Source organism: Anastrepha obliqua, chromosome 5, assembly GCF_027943255.1.
Source record: "Anastrepha obliqua isolate idAnaObli1 chromosome 5, idAnaObli1_1.0, whole genome shotgun sequence".
NCBI lineage: Eukaryota > Metazoa > Arthropoda > Insecta > Diptera > Tephritidae > Anastrepha > Anastrepha obliqua.
The window spans coordinates 109182571-109204085 of record NC_072896.1 but is presented as its reverse complement, the minus strand read 5'-3'; the positions used below and the strand labels follow the sequence as shown (position 1 = coordinate 109204085).

General features: G+C 36.9%; 1 protein-coding gene across 1 annotated transcript in view; it reads left to right on the top strand.

The window, feature by feature from the left end:
* Positions 1-21515, top strand: part of LOC129248917 (kinesin-like protein GA13060) — a 178936-nt gene that overhangs the window by 4725 nt on the left and 152696 nt on the right. Inside the window, exon 2 of the mRNA XM_054888530.1 lies at positions 3137-3400. Coding sequence (XP_054744505.1) covers positions 3137-3400 — 264 coding nt within the window. The remainder of the gene's footprint in view (positions 1-3136; positions 3401-21515) is intronic.

The following is a 21515-nucleotide window of genomic DNA, read 5'->3' as shown; positions in this document are numbered from 1 at the left end:
AGGTCTTTGACTAAAATGGGCAATACATTACGGAATAAAATTATTTAGTTTGATGAAAAAATTGTTTTTGATTTTCTAAAAAAAAACATCCTCAATTACTTAGTTGCCAACCCAATAAATTGCCACTGTTGTCATCCACTAATCCAAGACCCTTCTTCTTTTCTCCCGCCCGTCAGTATCTCTCTCCTTTTCTTTTCGCCTCCCCTCCCCCTGTATGGTATCGCAGGGGACAAATTTAACCTAACCAAAACCTGTGAATTAAAAAAAAAAAGTGTTCACAATAATGGTTTCGCCATTTTGAATATGTCAACTTTGACCACCGATTTGAATTCAGCACATCCACAAACTTTGATTAAAATTTTAGATTTTTTCGGTTCTTTTTTAAAGTTTTCAGACGCTGACCACGCTGATGATATGGTGCTAATGGCGTCAGGACTGTGTCCTAATATGATCAGTGGGATCATTCAAAGGGCATTAGGTGAACCTAATTCTTGGGCAACAGGCTGTGGGTGGCCTAAGTGTGTACCCGTGTAAAACAGAACTCATGCTCTTTACCACCAGATATAAGGTACCAATCTTTACCCTACAAAATATTAACGGACAAACTCCCTCCCTTTCACCCAGTGCAAAGTACTTAGGGGTAATTCTGGACTCCAAACTTAGCTGGAAATTAAACGTCGAAGAACAGGTAAGGAAGGCAGAAATTGCTTTATATGCCTGTAAATGTATGCTTGGAAGAAGATGATATCTTCAACTCAAGTATACATTATGGCTGTATAAGGCGGTTGTCCGACCTCTTTTATCGTATGGTTCGGTAGTTTGGTGGAAAGCTCTAGGGTGAGAGTACAATACCAAATTCTTCGGCAGAATACTGAGACAAGCCTGTGCAATAAGGGTCGGTGCAATTAGATCTGGTCATGCCAGTCTATTATTGCGACAAACTCAGTTAACCTCGGTGAGGACTGACTACATCGTCTCGACGGTAACATTCAATAGGAATTTTGCCACTCTCTTTGCATCTAAGAAGGAATGGAATAAGAAATTATCACTAAACAACTTCAACACTACAGTCTATACCGATGACTTCAATACGAGTATGGATTGTGGTGTTGGAGCTGGTATATATTCTCATAGACATAAAATTGAAAAATCTGTGCGTCTTCCTAATGCCTGCAGTGCCTTCCAGGCGGAAGTACATGCAATTGGGGAAGCCTATAGGCTACTAATCTCAGATTTCTCTTTTAAGGTCAATACCGCTACAATCCATGTACTGGATTGAGTTACAACAACCTCTAAAGTGGTGGAACAAAGTAGGAATAGCCCCATCACCTTGAGTTATAACCATTAAGTTACCTTAATCTGGGTCCCGGGACATCGGAACATTGAAGGAAACGAAAAAGCAGAGGAATTGGCAAGAGGTGGATCTGCCATGAATGACGTTCTTGCAGTACCGGCATTCACACCATTAGGTGCAGAATACAATTTTCCTAAATTACCTCCGAATAGCGGATTGTAGATGGAAAAACCAGACGAAATGCAAAATTAGCAGAATGTTATGGCGCACCTACAACCTGAAGCAATCGAGGACATTGATAAACATGAAACGACGGGACGCCAGGAGACTCAGGGCAGTCATGACTGGCTTTAGGTCTATCGGAGAACAAGCCGCCATACTGGCACAGTTGTAAACATCCGAAGAAAAAGGAAACAATCTTCCTCTGTGAATGCCCTGTCCTATGGAGGAACAGAATGTTAACCCAGGGCCGACCGCTGTTCGAGAATCTCGAACAACTGTCTGGCTTAGACGTCAACAGCCGAATAAGGTTCTTAAACCCCACATACTGTGTATACTCATGCTGTAAATAACCGTTCAACAAGTTCGTAACGAGGATGCAACAAAATGGTGCGGAAGCGCTGGTGGGATTCTGGAAGAATCACCACTCTAAGCAATCAACCAACCAACACAAGCTAAATTTTGTTAAACCCATCCCAAGTGACGTCAGCTTATTAGCTGATTCTGTCAAATTCGCTTAGAGCCGAATAACGGTATGTTAAAGAGCACTTCTAAAAATCGTTTGACTATGAGGTGGCCCTATCTGAATTCTTCAAGAAATGCCTAACATCGGACATCATATTTTCAATCAGCACATTTTTCGTTTTTCGTAGAACCAAAATTTACTCCGTTCACTTGTTGTATTAATGAATACAATGAATGAATACAATTTCTTCTACTTATCTCTCGAGCCCGCCTGGTTGACTATGGCTTACATATTTATCCACTTACGTACTTGCAACTGAGAATATCATAGATATAACCAATTTGACACTTGTTGTCAAGTGTCAGCAATTGAGTGTTGCCAGATATCAACGATAAAGGGTACTGATTGTGCTAAATAAATTATTTATGCCTTTGTAAAAGTAGCAGCAGCAACGGCAGATGTACAAATACTCGCACAAATATACAGGGTGGGCCAAATAAACCTACTACTAATACGCAGCAGGTCCATAGGTTGCCTAGCAGTATGCGCAGTTGCTCCAACTTGTTGAAACCACAAATTAGGATACCGCCATTGGCCGCATAAAGTTTTCAATCAATGTTCTGTAAGAACCTCCTGACATCGATTCCGGCGTTTCATCCGTATTTGCGAAGAAATATGGACCGATAACTCTAGTGGCCATGACACCGCACCAAACAGTACATTTAGATGAGTGCAACTGATGTTGGTGTGTTGCCCTTGGATTTTCAGAGCCCCACAATCTACAGTTTTTTTTCTTGACATATTTGACACATTTAAATGGAAATGCGCTTCATCCGACATTAAAACATTATTTAAAAAATCAATTGTGTAAAACGAATAGCGTATTTTGTAGTCGTTGTTGGTGGTCTTGCGGTAGGGTTCCATATAAATTTCCAACAATTCAATTATAACCTACAAAAAGAGAAAAATAAATATGTCAAAAAATAAAAAAGTTATTTGTGCTTAACATTGGTAGGTCTTATTTGGCCCACCCTGTACAAATCTACACAGCATAGCTGCATTTCCTGTACATCCTGTGGAATTTGTGCAGAGTCACATCACTGGCTATTAATCGAGCAATTTCATTTCAATTCGACAGCATTTATCCACACCAAAAGGCAAACAGTAGCAGCAACAACAACACGAACAAAAACAAATTTAGGTGAATTGAATAAATACCAGCAGCAGCAGCAATTACTAAGCGACCAGGCAGGGCATCAACACCACAAAGTGGCAAGTGGCAAGATGACTGCTGCAACTCCTGCCACTGCTGCTGCTGTTGCTGCTCTAGAACATGACCTGTGTCAATTGCTGCAACAAGCCCTAGTTCAGTTGCCTTTCGCTCAGCAATCTGCTTACTTTAACTCACTGCTGCTCCTGCTGTATTGCAACTTTAACTGTCAGCTGTCAATGGCTTATAATGATTTGCCACATAGACACTTTGGATTTTCTGACTTCGCACTCGGACTCACCCTCACTCACTGGCGCATGCATCGATGTTGTGATGTTCTTTTTGTTGTTGTTATTGTTGCAGTTAATGCCACTGCATTTGTATGATTTGTCTAAATGCGAATTGACATGAACAATTTGCACTGCCACAAGCTGCCACAAATCACAACGCCGTATTGCCGCCAGCAGCAGCAACAACTCCCACAAGCTCTGCATTTTGCTGTACTGATTTACTGACTGACTACTGTTGCTTGAATGGTTTCTATTGCTTATTCTTCATTTTCATTTTCTTCTGCGTCCTTTTCTCTACTTTTAAGGACAGCAATTCTGCTTTGATGTTGTGTAGGTATGCATTTGAAATTGCACAAATTCATGAATAAATAAAATTTGTTTGTATGCCGTCTTGCAACATTGCTAGCTTCCAGGTTGTTACATTGCTGCTCTGCTACTCCGCTATGTTGCAAATGCTATTATGCACTTTGAAAATTGATAAATAAAATATTAACTTATGAAATTCTATTGCTAAAGATTCCATAAAGAAGCGAGTAACTGGCAACTGGCACCGCAGCGGCAGACGGCAGACGGCAAAGGAAGCTGATGAATTTTGAGTATATTTGAGAATATTTGTGGAAGTGTTGCAATAATCATTGCTACTGAGTGCATAGCTGGTGCCTATTCTCTGCCGTAAGTGGCGTAAGATGTCTTTGAGTGCAGTGATCTCGGTTGCAAGCTGTAGTTGGCTGCGCTGTGGAGGAATTTCGAGAGGAGAAGATTTATGAAATGCTTTCGAGACAATAAATATTTGCGTTAAAATGTTCACATAAGCAATAATCTGTATATAAGGAGTGATTTTAAGATAGATTTAATAACAAGGAAAATATGAAATTTTTCGAAATATTTAATAAAATGATGACAACATACGATGAGATGGTTCTTGGAATGCTCCAGAGAAAGACTTTGCGAAAGATTTTTTGACCTTTGCACGTTGGTGACGGCGCAAATCGCTTAAGCGAAGAAAAAAAAAAACAAAATAAACTAGAATCATTAAAGTTAATAAACATCAGAATACACCAGACTCGGTCATCAGCCCAACGATGAGATGAGGCGCGTACTCGTATACGAAATTGAATATGCACCTAAATGCAAATTGGTTCCGCAAACAGTGAAACCGACATCCCTAAAGAATGGCTGATGGGAGACTTGCGAAAGCGCCAAGGCTAGAGTGACCGAATATGCCGGGAAATGAATGTATCGACCTCATCCATGTCAAGACTAATTAGAGATGATCTCCACATGAAAGCCTTCCATCAATCAACTGGTCATCTCTTGACAACGCACTTGAAGAAAATTTAACTCGATAGTTACAAGCAGCTTCTTCGGTGGCACGCGGACAACAGCCAAGAAGATATTCATTTCACAGGTGGGAAAATGTTCTCTGTTGAAGAAGTTTTTAATAAGCAAAACTATAAAATCTATGCTGAAACTTCTAAAGACGCAAAAAATGTTGTTTCAAGGATTCAAATTGGCCACTATCCGGCCTTTGTAATGGTTTGGTGAAGAGTGTCTTGTAAAGGCGTTACATCTCTTCATTTCTGCGAAAAAGGGGTAAAGACCGAAGCAAAAGTGTAACAGGAGTATGTCTTAGAAGCAGTTGAGCAATACTCTCTTCAATATAAAGCGTTGGATCTTGCAACAAGATTCCGCTCCAGTCCATGAGGCAATGGCTAAAACCAATATTTCTAGATTCATAGCCTCAGAAGACTGACCGTCTTCAAGTCCAGATCTAAATCCATTGGACTACAGTTTGCGGTCTGAAATGGTGACCATTTCGAATGAAAATTACATTTTTTTTAATGTTTACATGAATAAATAAAACTAACTTGATTAAAAAAAGTGTTATAATTTCATACCTATAACGTACTTTACTTGTAACAGAACTTATGCCCGGACTAAGGCGGTGCAAGGGTGTCTTCGGGAAAACGTTGGGTCTTTCCCCTAGCAATATCCTATGGATCTACAAGGCTATGTTAAGACCAATTATCACCGATGCATCAGTAGTCTGGATGAGCAGACTCTCTCTCGTGGGAGTCAGGCGGGCCTTATCAGGACTTCAACGCACTGTGGCGTTCTGTTGTACCGGAGCTTTTCCGACTACTTCAGACCCGGCATAAGATGCTCTGGTTGGTCTACCACTCTGAAACCGAGCTCGGCAAACACTGTTTTCGCATTTTCACGGATGGCTCCAGGACCGAGCATGGCTCCAGCTCTGGGGTTCACGTGGAACCCAGCGAGACAAAACTGCATTTTGCTCTTGAAATGCATGCATCGGTGTTTGAAGCGGAGGTGTATGTGGTTCAAAAAGCGATGAACTTTGTTATGTAAAACAGATGGAGAGGCAGATCTACATGTATCTGCAGGAACAGCCAAGCTGCGCTCATGGCCTTAGACAGCCCACCAATCACATCAAGGGTAGTCGAGTCCTATAAATCGAGGCTGAACTATGTCGGTAGACATAATAGCCTGACGCGAGCATGGGTCTCGGGTCATGTGGGTATCGCAGGAAACGAGACCTCTGACTCTTTAGCTAGGAAGGCTAAGGCCAACTTCATTGGCCCAAAGCCCGTTCTGCCACTCCCTTCTGCAGCCATCAAAACCACTGTTAGCAAATATCTTACTACAACCCACAAGCGAGTTCGGCAGGCTGAGAGAGGCTGCAAATGAACAAAACTGATGTTACCAGTCATGTCCGACTGACTGTCGCAAATCTTCCTTTCATTAAGAAGAGGGGACTGCAGATGGCTGGTTGGACTGATGACGGGCCACTTTCTGTGGGCGAAGCACATGGAAAAGGTAGGCATCTCAGAGAGTATACACTGCCCAACTTGTGAAGAGAAGGGTGAGACGGCGGACCACTTTCTGTGCGTCTGCTCCGCCTTCGCGCGAATCACGCTTGAGGTCTTTGGCATCGATCGTCTAATGACCGGTAAACACAGCTACGAGTTTGGAAATTGAATGGCGTGGAGTTCACAGGACTGGCTGAGTCCTGCGTCTATTTTAGCGTGGCCAAAGAGTTTTCGAAATAGCCCATGAAGAAATAGAGCGCTTTCTTCAGAAATAATTTGTGCAGTTCCCCTTTAACAACTATGAGGGGATGCCGATGACCGGGTAGAAGGTCGCGGAGGCCTATTAAGTCACCTTCCAGGCAAGCTCATCAGCAATTGCATTTCCCTCTATGTTCCTATGTCCTGGAACCCAGATTAGATAAATGTTACTTGCACACCCAAGAGATTTGATCTCTCTACAGGACTTTACTAGTTTGGTTCTGCACCATAGCATCGTCAAAGCGTTGATCGCGATTTGATTTTCCCTAAGCATTTTGCATGCCTGCAGGATCGCAAAGACTTCTGCCTGAAAAACACTAGCAGTACTCGGTTGTTTAAAGGAGATAGATAGCCTGGTGGGTTTAGAGAAAACCTCTGCTCCAGCTCCCGATTCCCCCTTGCAACCGTCAGTGAAGACAGAGGTGCCAGCTTCGGTGAAGATTTTCCTGCCTATTTGGAAAGACCCTAGCACGGCCCTCAAACTCTAGTTTGCGGATAGAGAGATCTGTTCGAAGTTCGGAGAAATACGGTGTTAACTGTCCGAAAATGCTACCATATCCCTTGAGAGATTGCCTTCAGAAGCCAATCTCCTTTAACCAGATTGCACTTTGAGCTGCGATGGTAATAACGTAAAAGTCGATGGGAAGTAAGTGCAAAACGACATTCAGAGCAGCATTAGGGCAAGTTTTACATGCTCCGGTGATGCCAATGCATGCAGTCCTTTGCACCTTCTCCAGTTTAGTGGTATTATAGCCCTTCCGAAGAGCTTCCCATCAAACCAGGCACCTATACAGGTGTATAGTATAGTAAGTTTAGAAAAATTCGTGTCACACTTCGAAGTGAAGCCTTGTGCATGTAATAAAGAAACTGGTAGTCATAGTTGGAAAAGAGTTACACTCACGTAATTGCAGTGAGTGTCAGTTACAGCGTGTTTTTCAGCAGTTACAGTACGAATTGGCGGCAGGAACTTTTGAAAAATACACACACATGCATGTTAAAGGTGGCATATATCTGCTCAAGTCACTATTGAAATTGCCTTTTCCGCTTTACTCACCATCTGCACTTCCGTAAGCTCTTTCTCGTCAACGCCATTGGTAATCCGTATTCACATATCCTGGCAACTGTCAACAACAACATCATCATCACCATCATCATCATCATCCCATCATCATTGATGCCTCTTTTAACAAAACACTTTACTGCTGAAAATTTTGTCAACAACACTTCAGTCGTTTATGTCTCACTGCTTAGTCGCGGCGTCAGTTCTGTTCAAGCGTAATTTGGCTTAACTTAGCTCAACTTTTTACCTCTGTGAATTCATAGTTCGAGTTCCTGTTTATGGGATGGATATGCATTCAAGCAGCGATACTCTTAAAATATTTCTACCGCACATTACTACGTATTTGTTTAATATAATAAGAAGTTTTTTTTTATTTCTTCGCATATCGCGTAGTTGACTCTTTGAAATGTTATTCAAATGCTTAGCACAGCCGGGAATAAAATATCTTAGTTCCTCTGTATGCTTATCAGCTTCATTCTTGTATTTAAATAATTTATACAGACAAATAAATCATCAGAAGGACGTCAGGTTTTCTTACGACTTTCTATCGACTTCTAGCTTCCTTGATTTCTTTTGGAAAAGTACTTGCATTTCGCTCTTAGAGTCCGATAATACTCAAAGGCAGCGCGAAAACTTAGTTTCATTGGTCTTTCTCAGTCGAAGTCGGAGTGTGAATGTGTGCGAACCGTTATTGAAAAGTCTCGTTTTGATGCGGATTGTGGTGAGACGTTTTTCCGCCGGAGTTTGCGCCAAATCTTAATGGTTGCAGTTGCTTTCTTACAAAAAGTTATTCTCAAAATCGCTTTTTCATAACCAAATCCAATGCTAGAAAGGTGTCTCATGAAATGGCGAACGAATAATTTGAGCCGGTTTACAATAACTCTCAAACGGAACTCGAGATTTTTAGTGGCTTCCTTACACACCGGCGAATCGCAAGTGCGGAATTTTGCATGATGCTGGGGACCACTATTTGATGCACGTTATGGTTCGCAAAGAGTTCCTCAATTGAAATATGCTGCTCAGTTTATGCAAGTTTAGTTCGTGTTTCACAAATAAGTCCAGATTCGCTTCATTAAATCAACAGTCGTAAAGGTATGGCAACATCTTATGGTACTCGAAACTTGCCCAGTCCAACATATTCTTGGTAACCGACTTATTTTGAAACATTCTCATGAGTTGGGCTTAATTAGGTGGGTATATACGAGCGTGGGTATATACGAGCGTGGGTATATTTTGTATGCGTATTAAGGGGTAACACCACTGTACACGCGTAAAATAAACACGATTTTTAAAGAATTTTTTTGTATAGAAGGAAAGAGGAAACAATCACTCTGATTTGGGAAGTTATTACTTATATACTAAAATACAAAACTACGGCATTGGAGACTTTTTTGTAATATGGTTTCTCTTGAAGGAGCTCCGCGGCACGCAGCACAGAGGGTGCAAATTTTAATCTGGAACAAAGAAACATTTTTTTTCTTAATCTAGATAAGAATAGCTAGAGAAACACGTAGGGGATTTAAAAAATATTTATTTTTGTGGAATTAGCAAGCATTTGAAGGAAAAAACTCTATTTTAGACAAAAAAAACGGCACTTAAATAATTATAACAATCGTTTAAATTAATCTATCGAAAATCCCCTACGCTCTTCTCTTAAGAAGGTTATTATACAGACGTAGTGAAAAACCTGATTAAAAATATTTAAAATTGTTTGAGTTATGCTGCGTGCCAATTTCAGAAAACGTGTTTTGAGAAAAACGCGTTTAAAGTTTGGAAATTTGGAGAAGTCGTTAGGTAGCAGTCACTAACGCTTGGTTAAAAGCTTAAAATATTTATGAAATAGACTTCGGTAACGTATAAAACTTTTTGTTCTGTATTTTAAAAGGTTCAAAGAATTTTTTAAGCTTACAAAAAAAAATCATTTTTTTGAAATTTCTACAGTGGTGTTACCCCTTAAGGTTAGATGAGCGTCATCCGAAGAATTAACTTCCTTACGAAAAACCTAAATACTGATTTTCCGTTCCATGATGGGTAATAACATAACTTCTAACGACCCTTTGAAATTAACATAACTTTTAACGACCGTCGGACCTTGTTCCGTACAACTCATTATTATACTTTCCATATGGAGTTTTTTCAACGATGGAGTTTTTTCTATGATCTTTAGAGTGGCGCCTTCTTAAAAATTAATTTTTTTTTATTACATATTTTTTTATTATGTTATTGGTTTATTCGAAAGAGCAAATATTTCCATTATTTATAGCATACGATTTCATTTATTTAGCTGCCAAGGCTGTCATCGCAGTAGCGTAACCTGTTAACCCAGTTTTCCAAGACCTTGTCGACGGTTTTTGGCTCTTTCTCACGAATGACTTCCTTGATATTCGCCTTAAGGGCCTAAATCGTTAAGGGGTTGTTGAAATAACATGGATGATTCAAATGGTGTGAAATCGCAGCTCCGAAGTGGCCAATTTACATCGGCCCGACGGCGGATTACAGATTTCGGCAAAAGATCGATTGAGGTATGGGCTGTGTGGCATAGTGCGCATTGCTGCCTTAACGGAAGATCTTAAAAATTCGTGTCTGCTACTTTCCGCCACTAATATTTGTTTATCATGCCTCTGTAGGGTCCACCGCTCATCGAAATTGCAGTGGCCATTTCATTTTCAAAGAAAAATGATCCAGTGATGCCACCGCTCCAAAGTCCGAAGGAAACTGCTATTCCCTGTGGATATATTTATTCTCGACGATCATCTGTGGGTTTTTCGATCTACAGATGTAGTAGTTTTGCTTCTTAGCCTGGTCGACGAGATGAAATATGCTACGTCACGAAAGATGGTTTTGACTTTCTTCAATAAATGGACACAACTTGGACTTTGGAAATTGGTTTGCAATATTTCGTAACGTTGTTCAAGCGTAAGACAACTCATTTCGTTTCGCCGAGATATGTTACTGACTTTTTGTCAAAATTTCAAAGAGTTGTCACTGACGAAATAAGACATACATGATTAGAAAAAAGCAGTATGGACCAACCTGGTTTTCAAACATCCCAAATAGGCCGAGTTCTATTCTTCATTAATAGACCTCTTGGAACAGCAATGATATGTGGTTTCATTTCAAGCTTTGTTGTGCTTCTTAGAGGAAGTGCATTTAAAATTACGTGTCCACACACGCACAACCATCCTCTGTTTGTTATTCCATCTCTTATTGAACCGAGCCCTGTGATATAGGTATATATATTTAAGCGAAGTGTTGATGCGCGACTATCATTCTAAGATCCATGGGCCTCACTCTTACAGACCTTATAAAAGGCTCCTATGGCTCCTATGGCCCAAGGCGTAAAATCCCACATTATTACACATCCAGAAACCCACAAGTATTTCGCAATCAAAATATATTTGTTTTGCTCTTCCCGAATAAATGCCAGATCCACATTTAACGTTCTTTGCATTGAAGCATCGACAGGTGCCTTGTAAATTTTACAGAGAAAATTCAATGAATTTCAGTCTTTTCGGCAGCGAGAGCGAAATGCTGGAATTTCAATTAAGTTTGAAATTTCACAAAACGGGTGGTCTGTTGCCATCGAAAGCTGTAAACGCTACTTTCACTCACACAAATAAATACAAATCTACACATTTACAACCCTTCACTTTCAATGCGCGGTAAATGTGGATTTGGCTGCGAGTCTGTCAGAGAGAAAGACAGTTTGTCTGTTTGTCTACTCATCATCAGCGACAGCAGCATGTTTTTTAAACCGACAGCAGCAGCAGTACAGACAAGAGCAACATGAATTGGCGAAAAATGCATGCCCCTGCAGGAATTGGAGATATATTGAGGCTATTTAATAAGCTTTCCTTTCAACTAAGGTGTACTGGAGTTTTTTGTTATTATTTGTGTTTGCCTACTCAAGCATTCTTTGGCATATATTTCTTATAAAGTAAGTAACGCTTTAGGATTCTATAAGCCACCGACCTTAAGGGGGGAGCCTGCTTTAGAAGCTTCAAAAATCGACTTTTTCGAGGATTTTTTTGGGAAGGAAAGAAATATTCGATTGAAACGAAACTTTCAGGTGTTATTCTTATATGTTTCAGCAGTCTTCTCAAATTTTTTCATTCAAGTATATGTCATATTATGCCTCGTACTAGCATATTGCCGAGACTTCTCGAGCGTGCATGTGTCGTGCGGCGGGAAAGATGCAGGTCGCAATTTTCATCTGAAACCAAAAACCAAAAAATTTTTTTTATTTTAGTATAGTATAGCTTCTAGTTAAACCAAGAAAATTAAACAAAAAGTGAGAAATTCAACAATTTTTCGCTAATTAAAAAAAATTCATTTTTTTTGGAAAAACAAATTCACTTCAGATTGTTTAAAAAGTGGGTTAATCATAACTTTCTTAAGGTTTTTTAGGTTCATCTAGAAGAGAATTTAATTCGGAATCCAATCAATGCTATCTCGTTTCGATGTTATTAAGTTTCGCTTCACATAGGCCGATAAGTACATTTTAGCTTTGTCAAAAGTCTGCTTAACTCTCGGACAGATTTGTCTAAAGGTTAGTTAATATGATTGAAATTGAAATCACTAAACGGAAGTGGAACTGCCTTGGCCACTCCTTATGCAGATCAAACAACGACATCGCCAGAAATGCAATCGAGTGGAACCCGCAGGGCAGCCGCCGCAGAGGAAGACCGGCAAACATATAGAGACGGATAATAAAGATGAAGATGGAGAAAACGAATAAAACATAGAACGAAATTAAATTACAAATACATAAAGAGTTTTCCAATGTTATTTTGATAAAAGGTCAATGGTTTCATTGCTTGTGTGGCATGTAGCGCCGTCTTGTTGAAAATAAACGTTGTCCAGATCTATACCATCCAATTCCGGCCATAAAAAATTGTTAATCATCTCTCGATAGCGCAATCCATTCACCGTAACTGTTGCTCCAGCTTCATTTTCGAAAAAGTAAGATCCAATGACTCCAACGGACCATAAACCGCACCAAACAGTCACACGTTGAGGATAGAGCAGCTTTTCAACAATAACTCTTGGATTTTCCGACAATTTTGCTTGTTGACGAAGCCACGGAGGTGGAAATGGGCCTCATCACGCAAGTTGATTTTCCGATGGAATTCCGGATCATTTTCATGCATTTCAACGACCCAATCAGCAAAGACACGACGTTGTTGATGATCGGTCGGCTTGAGTTCTTGTGTTAGGTGGACTTTATAAGCCATAAGACCCAAATCTTAATGCAAAATACGGTGTAATGACATTTGTGGAATGCCGAATTCCAAAGAACGACGAGGAATGGACAAACCTGGGTTTTCTTCAACATTTCGGATTTATTCTTCACATCACTAACTTGTCCCAACAGCTCCAATTTTATCACCAATTTCTGTATTGCGGTCCCACGAGGTGCTTTACGATGACCCAAACATGTTTCGAGTTTTACGAACTGTCTCTGCCAAATTTTCGTCATTTTTATAGTGAGTTTTAATCATTTCAATGCGTTGTTTAAGCCTGTATCGGTCGGTTTTTATTAATGGCGTAGTTTCTACTTGTCAAATATCAAAAAATCACAGCTTCAAAAGTGACATCTACCGAAATAGTGGGCTATTCAAAATATTGGAAAATACTTTTGTTAATGTGCCTTTAAAAATTTGTTGTTAAATTTGAAGGGAGAGGAAATTAATGACGGTGGTGTAATTAAAGAAGGAATTGGCAAGTTTTGCTCATCCTCTTCAAATTTTTTCCTTTATATTTGCTAGGCAGCCGACTATCGCGCTGGCTGTGGGCGCATAGTGCCGATTTTTACTCCAATTTGTATCTGTTCTTTCATTGCAAAAGTCATTGGCAGAGTCTGATTCCATTTCCTTTTACTCGTTTCGGTTTCAGTAATAAATTCCAATCAGGAGCGACAGGTTTTTAGCCTAGGGTCTCTATCCGAACGATGTTGCTGCATTCTTAGATTTAGCTGGTGGGAGCAGCATTTAGTTTTTCAGCCAATTGTTAGAAGACAGGCGCTGCAGAGGAAATGTTTACTGAAAAGCGACTCGCCTATCCGTAACGGATTTGTTTATATAAGATTTTAAAGATCGTACTGGTCCACCTACTACGTCTTTTCCACCACCAGTTGCTTGTCCGGGACTGCTTATTCATTGGGAAAAACTTATTCGTAGCTAACCGCCATATCTGAAGGCAATGCACTATCCGCAACCTGGGACCCGTCCGATAGCCTGCAGCTCGGCTATGTAAGCTCTAAATAAATAGAAAAAATGGTAGCCATCAGATCTAAATCAATTTCAAAATAATAATTTACTATACATTGCTGCAAGGCGAAAATTATTTCAATTTGTTCAGAGTATCAGAAAAAGTGCTCGAAGATCTTTAAACCAAAGTAGACTTCTTTTGCTGCTATTAATCAACTATAAAATAATATTTAGAAAAATAAATTTCAGAATAATTGGTTGACATTAATTTGTGTTTGGGAACTGGCAATATTTTCCTCATATGGTTTTAGCAAATTCTCGGGTACCTTCTGTCAAAAAAAGTACCGGAAATTTGGTAATTATAACACAAAATGTTTATCATGCATTCGAAAATTTATTCTATTGTTCATAAACTGGGCCTCTTAAAGATTAAAGCACTTGTGCTTCTGAATAATCCAATCATTAAGGGAGGTGCCTGGTTTATGAGGTCTAAAAATTGCATCTCTTTGCGATTTTTTTTTTTTTAAGGAAAAAATTAATTTAGCACTGCAAAGTTTTTTCTATCTTTTAATGAACATTTAAAAAGTATAAAAAATTTGTGTACTGGTTACAATAAGTTGAAAAAAATGTTTAACATAGAAATTAGTAGAGCGCTGCAACGCTGGAGTTTCCAACTGGCGTACAAGATATAGCTCGTAATTATTATCTAAAGCAAAAAATTCAAATGGATTTCTAATTATCATGATTTTTTATTCTAGATGAACTAAGAAAACTGAGAGAAATTCCAAAATTTCAACTTTTTGGAGGCTTTAAAGAAAAAAATGCCTTTCTATAAAAAAAAAATTCACTTGAACTTGGTATAAAAATCTTGAAAATTTTTTTTTTTTTATCTATTTTGTTAGTTCAAATAGAAGAAAATTTAATACTGATTCATTTCTAACGGTTCATAAGTTTTTTTTCAGTCATGTAGGCCAATTCAAAGAAATCATAAAAATGAAAAGTCGAGAAAAGAAGATAAAGTTTGTACTATACTCCTAGCTGTCCGATCAGAGCGTAACTACCTAACGCGCCTACCTTTTTTTTTTTTGACTTTATAAACCAGTCTCCCCCCTTAAGGTACATTTAAAATGAATTTTCTGGAATCTACTTCAGGTTTCGCCATGAATTCACTTTTGTGTCTTCTGTCAACTGAAACTAAGTAGCTCGAAGCGCTAATTTGAGTTTTGGAGGTGAATATGGTGATTGTTCGATCTTTCTCGACCCAAAATTAATTGAAAATCATTGTCTTGTAAGATGTTGTGCTATCGTCGTGCAAAAATTAAGGCCTTTATTCTACAAGTCTTGGCCTTTTAAACGAATTTGTTCTCCCAAACGACAAATAATATCTTTAGTCTGTAACCTTTTATTTCTGAATTTTAAGAATGCTTGAAGCTTTTTAAATGACGAATTACCGGTGCTGTTTTGCCAGAATATATATGTACATATGTGTGTGTGCCTTTGTGTGATCGTCGATGTTTAACTCGCTGTCATGTTGCGGCGGTGGACTCTCGCCCACAATGACATTCATTTGATTTCCAACACGGCATACGCCACATAACACTACAACACAACCGACCGAGTATCAGGCAGCAGCGCGAAATAATACGTACATACACACATACATACACATATAAATATGTATGAATTTGTTTGCTTTGTGTGCGCCACAACACTTCACAAATGATATCCCAATAATTACACGCAGCATTACAAGTGGTAATCGCGGTATTTGTTTGTTGTTTTAGTTGCTTCCGTTGCTATTGCAATTGTTGTTGTTCGGCAGTTATGTTATTAATTAAAATGCTGCAGAATTTCTCATGTTTCTCATTCCAATGTATTTTGGCGCGACTTTCAATTCCCATTGTTCATTTGCTCTGCTTTGGTGGTGGCACTGCACTTGGAAATGTAGTTTATCTGCCAGCGGCTGTAAAATTATGCTCCACTTGATGTGAGCGTGTGAGTGGTGAACTCATAAGTATGCTAGAAATTTTAATTCTATCATACAATCAATCACTGCACATCATAACACAAATATGCACTCACACACACGCACACACATATACATACATATGGGATATGAATCCCTCTAACCTTAGTTCATCTATAATTAACTTAACGGTAAGTGAGTGTGTTGTCGCCTAAGGCAGACAGGCAGGAAAGCAACAGGGCTATCTGTCGGCCAGTCGGTCGTTTGCTTGCTTTGTTATTGGCGCATTTAGACATGAGAATTGTGGTTTTTCCATTGCATTTCAAAAATTCTTTACCGAGTGCTGAATGGTGTATAAATATTGTGGAAAAATCAACACTCCGCAAAAGTAAGGCCAGTGCGGAAGTGTGAGTATTAATTGGCTTTACAGGAGGGGTACGAGGAAAATACTAAGGTCCATTGTTAATTTAGTGTACAAGCGTAGCAAAAAATATAATTAAATTAGTACCAGGGGTTACTTACCTAACGTTTGATAAAGCCATTAAGCCTTTTGCGCTTCAAGAGCAGAATTTAGCTTTGCCATCTATAAGTACATAATTAGTGGACCCCCTAATTCATTCATTCATCACAGATGAGTTTAAGCTCCATCTCAGATTTCCAGCTTAAACTTAGTTTAGATTAGATAAGACGGTTGGGCGGTCACCTCTAAGAAGGATAGATGAACTTCGGGATGCCACAGAGGGTTTCAAATACCTTGGTATCCTAAAAAGAATTCCTACTGAAAGCGAGGTTAGTCGGCTTTCTAGGGATCATGGATCTATATAGTGCCGGATAGTGGAGAATTACATGTAAAAATTGTCTCATCTTCCTTTAAATCTTGACAACTTCTACGGAATTCGTTCTGGGCAATACCCAATCAGACAGCGTGCTAGTCAATCAAGTAATGTCCAACGCTATTGGTTTATCAGTGGAGACTAGACTTCTGAAAATAATCCACAGGTGTGATATCACCTGATGTTGGGGGCAGCCTGTAGACTTCTGATAAATTATGGGGTCATCGAATATTTTCTACCGAGCGATTCCACGCCAAGTGATCCAAGTATATTGGACATTGTCGTAAATTGAAAAAAATTGGTTTATTTGTAGGTTTGAGTGTAATAAGAAGTAAACTGATGAAAAAATGCATAATTTTGTAATTTATTCAATGTTGAAAGTTTTGCTACAGCGTTTTCAAAGTTTTTTGGTTTTTCTTCCATTTTTTTAACATTTAAAATCTTTTTTTTAAATAAATATTTAGGATTAAATAGACTTTTGAAAAAATTGTTTGAGAAAAATATTAAATATTTTTTAATTTTGGGAAAATATTTTTTGTCAATTTTTAAGGAAAAAAAAATTTTTGGCAACATTTCTGGTAAAATTTTTTGCCATCTTTAGAACAAAATATAGTTTTTAAAAAAATTTTCTTGTAAAATAATGAAATTTTTGGTACAAATTTTTGGTGAAATATTTTTTCGTAATTTTTTTAAATTAAATATATTTTAAAGAAATTTGTTTGAAAACAATTTTAATGGTTTGTAAATTTTTTAGAAAAACATTTTTACAAATTTTTTTAGAATAAAATTTATTTTTGAAAAAAAATTTTGAGAAAAAGAATTTAGTGTAAAATCTCGAAAAAATTTTATATTTTATATTCATTTTTGAGAAAACATTTTTTACATACTATTGCTCAGAGCACGCTTTATTCAATGAACAGAAAAAAAAAATTATCAAGAAACGGAAGTGCGGAATATTGAATGTATGTTGAAAAAATATGAGACAGAATAAAATGTTGAATTAATCAAAAAATGATTTATAGATGGCGCAAAAAACTCGCAAACGAAATTGCTTCGCACTGTTGCATTTGTCCAACACATACACTTTTTCAAAAAATTATCTTAGAAAGAAATATTTTTTTTTAACTTTTTTTTTGTAATTGTTTGGAATAAAATATATTATACTTCTAAATAAAAATTTTTAAAATTTTTGCGAAATTTTTTTTTTTATTTTTTCATTTTTTAGCATAAAATATGCTTTAAAAAAAACTTGCCTTGAAAAAATATTTATATTCACTCTTGGGAAACATTTTTTTTACATATACTTTTTAAACAAATTTTCTTAAAAAGAACTTTTTGTTTGTGTAAACATTTTTTTAAAAACTTTTTTTTTGTAATTTTTTAGAATAAAATATACTTCTAACTACTAATTTTAATTCTAATTTTATTAAAAAAAAATTGACTTTTTTGTAAAAAATTTTGCGAACAATTTTTTTAGTTTTTCATATTTGAGCATCAAAAATGCTTTGAAAAAAATTGCCTTGGATAAAATTTTAATATTTTATATTCATTTTCGGAAAACATTTTTTCTACATATACTTTTTAAAAACAATTTCTTAAAAGGAACTTTTTTTGTGTAAAAATTTGTTTAAAAACGTTTTTTTGTAATTTTTTAGAATAAAATATACTAACTACTAACTACTAATTTTAATTCTAATTTTATTCAAAAAAATTGACAATGTTATTCAAAAAAATTGACATTTCGCAAATTTTTTTTTTTATTTTGTCATTTTTTAGCATAAAATATGCTTTAAAAAAATTGTCTTGGAAAAAATTTAAATTTTTTTTTATTAATTTTTGGCATTTATTATAATATAATAGGTATATCTACTTCCGAAAAAAATATTTCTTTCAAAATAATTAAGTTTTGTGTTAACACTTTTGTCAAAACATTTTTTTAATAATGTTTTAGAATAAAATGTAATTTAAAAAAAAAAAGCTTCTGGGGAAAAATGTACTTTTTTTTAGTTTTTGTGAAAACATTGTTTGTTTGCCTTTTATTAGAATAAATTATGCTTTTCAAAAAAAATTTCATAGAAAAGGCTTGCATGTTTTTGTAAAAATTTTTGTGAAAACATTTCTTTTATAATTTTTTTTTAAAATAACATATACTCTTTAAAAATGTATCTTGCAAAAAAAACTTTTTTGTAAACATTTTTTGTTTTAGTATTAGATTAAAATTTCTTTCTTAAATATTTTTTTTTTCTTTTCTTGTTGACATTTGTGAGAAGATATTGCTTTGTTTTTAAGTATTATATACTTGCGATGAAATTTTTCGTGCAAATTTGATTTTTGCTTTAGGAAAAGTTTTTGGAATAAATATTTTTTCCTCACGTGAAATTCACTTGGAAAACACACAAATTTCTCACAAATCCTTCACAAAATTAAAAAAAAAATGAAGTAAATTTTTATCCAAGAAATTTTTTTAAAAAGTATATATATTTCTAAATGGCAAAAGAAAAATCTCTAAAATATTACTGAAAAAATATATTATCTGAAAGAATTAAAAAAAGGTTACGTTACGTTACGTTTACTCCAACTCCCGAAAATTTTAGTTATTTTGCCAAAACTAAGCTTTATCATTCACGATGTAGTCCGATTTTCAAAAGAAATTTACACGATTCTCACGCATTGCTTGGGCATAAATCCATTACTGATAAAATTGCAAAAAATGCTAAACACGAACCAGCAAAATCAATTAACTGCGACTGTAAACCATATTTTCGAGTGGGGAAATGAGCCTCTAACAAACTACACTGCATACTATACAACAAGTCGTGGTTCACTGGACTAGTAGGGATAAGACTCGGGCACTCACTCTCCCTTCCGTATACGCGGCACTGCCTTTTTTGAACTACGCGCAATGACAGCCAAGATGTATGAGACCACTATGCGCTCACCCGCTCATTTGTCAGAATATTACTTTTTTTTCATAAGAACTCAAATCATATACAGTGAAATATAAGGCAATTAAAATTAGAAAGCAACAAACAGTGGCCAAAATAAATCAAAAAAAAAGAAAAATTAAGTAAAAAATACAATTGCCGCCTGGAAAGCTATGGCGCCGTTGAGTGCTACCAAGTGTCGAGTGATTAGTTTGCGGGAGAGCACAAAATACAATAAAGCAGGCTGCACGAAGCTAGTGCCCTAACGCATGTGTGGCAAGCGTGTAACAGATGTGGCAAATATGAGTAAATGATAGTGCGCCAAATCAGTTAATCTCATTTGTTTGCTCTACTCCTCACGCTCCAGTTCTTATGCGCCTCAGCGATCCGTGTTGCATGCCATTGTAGCCTGGTTGATTTATGATATTTTACACTGACAGATTGGCCATAGAGATTTTCTGAATTTCCAAAATACTCGGCTATTCTTGAGGCACACGCTTTCGTAGGACCAGTCGACACAGTTGAATGCGAAAAAATTCCCATGTGCGGTATTTCGAACAGCGAAGTCATTTATTTTGACATTCCAGCACACGCCCCTTGCATTTGAGTGCTCCCTTCGTTCACGTCACCCCTTCTCACTCACTCTAATACAGTCAACCAAAACAAAAAAAATTTATTGACATAATTTGCTCTAAGCGACAGTGAACCAAGAAACGTTAATGACCAATTTAGTTGCGTGTTCCGCATATTTTTCTTTTTCATCATTCATTTGCCGGTTTTTTTTTGTTTTTTGATTTTTCTCATATTTTTCTTCATCTGTTTTTCGCCCAAACGACTAATTGTTTTTTAATTTCATCTGTCAGTTTTGGGTGCGAATGCGCATAAATATTGTTCTCAAGCGAAAACAAAGCAAAGAAAAGCAAAGCAAAAATGTTGAAAACTCGAATAAACTTAATTAGTTTCGTATGTGTGAAAAATGCCGGCGCTGATGGCTTATGAAAAATTATTTAATTTTTTTACGACTTACTCTTTCTTCAGCGCAGGCAATGATTGCTGATTGATGGGCAATGAATACTCTAATAGTTTCGAAATGTGTACATGCATATATGTGTATGTGTATGTGTATGTGTGTGTGTGCATGCTTGAGGCCTTTAAAAATTACATTCATATGGCCTTTACTGGAGCGACTGCTGGATAGATGAAAGGGAATATTGGAGGTTTTATTTCGCTTAAAATGTCTTAATATTATTCTGCCTCTGTAAAATGAAGCCTTTGTTGGTCAAATAAAATTTTCGGAGGATTTATTGATTCCATTTCGTCGATGAAATGTAATAAATATAGCTCAGAGACTGTTCTTCTTCTTCTTTCATTTTAGTAGTTTTATTATAGAAATAAGACTGTTTTTCTTACAAAAAACTTAAAAGTCCGAGTTTCAAACTTTGTACAAATTAAAAAAGAAAAACTCAACAAACTTCCATAATTTTTAATAAGAATTTCTAAAAATATTTCCTGTATGCAGTTTAAAGCCCATTGAATTTTGAAAAGTGCAAGTTATAGGTAGCTCAAAAATAGTGTTGGTTTTGGAATTTTTTTTATTTTAACATACATATGTACTTCATTAAAAATTCAAATTTTTTCACCAGTATTTCAAAAACAAAATTAAAGTGTTCAATTTTGTATAAATTGAATTTGAAATTTGGTATGGTAGGTAGGTAAGATGTCAAAAGTATCTTGGGCACACTTCAAGTAGCACTAACGTGCCGTTTTGATACCATATTGTGGACCAGTATCTGTGCAAAGAAATATTTTGGGCAGAGAAAACCTTCTACAGCCATCCGGTGCTGTCGATTTAGTGGAGGGGAGAAAAGGGATCTAGGCTGGAGAATTTATTCAAGTCATTCCCAAAGGGCACGCTAAGGAGTCTCTAGCGCCTAGGCGCCAGAGTCGGACATTTG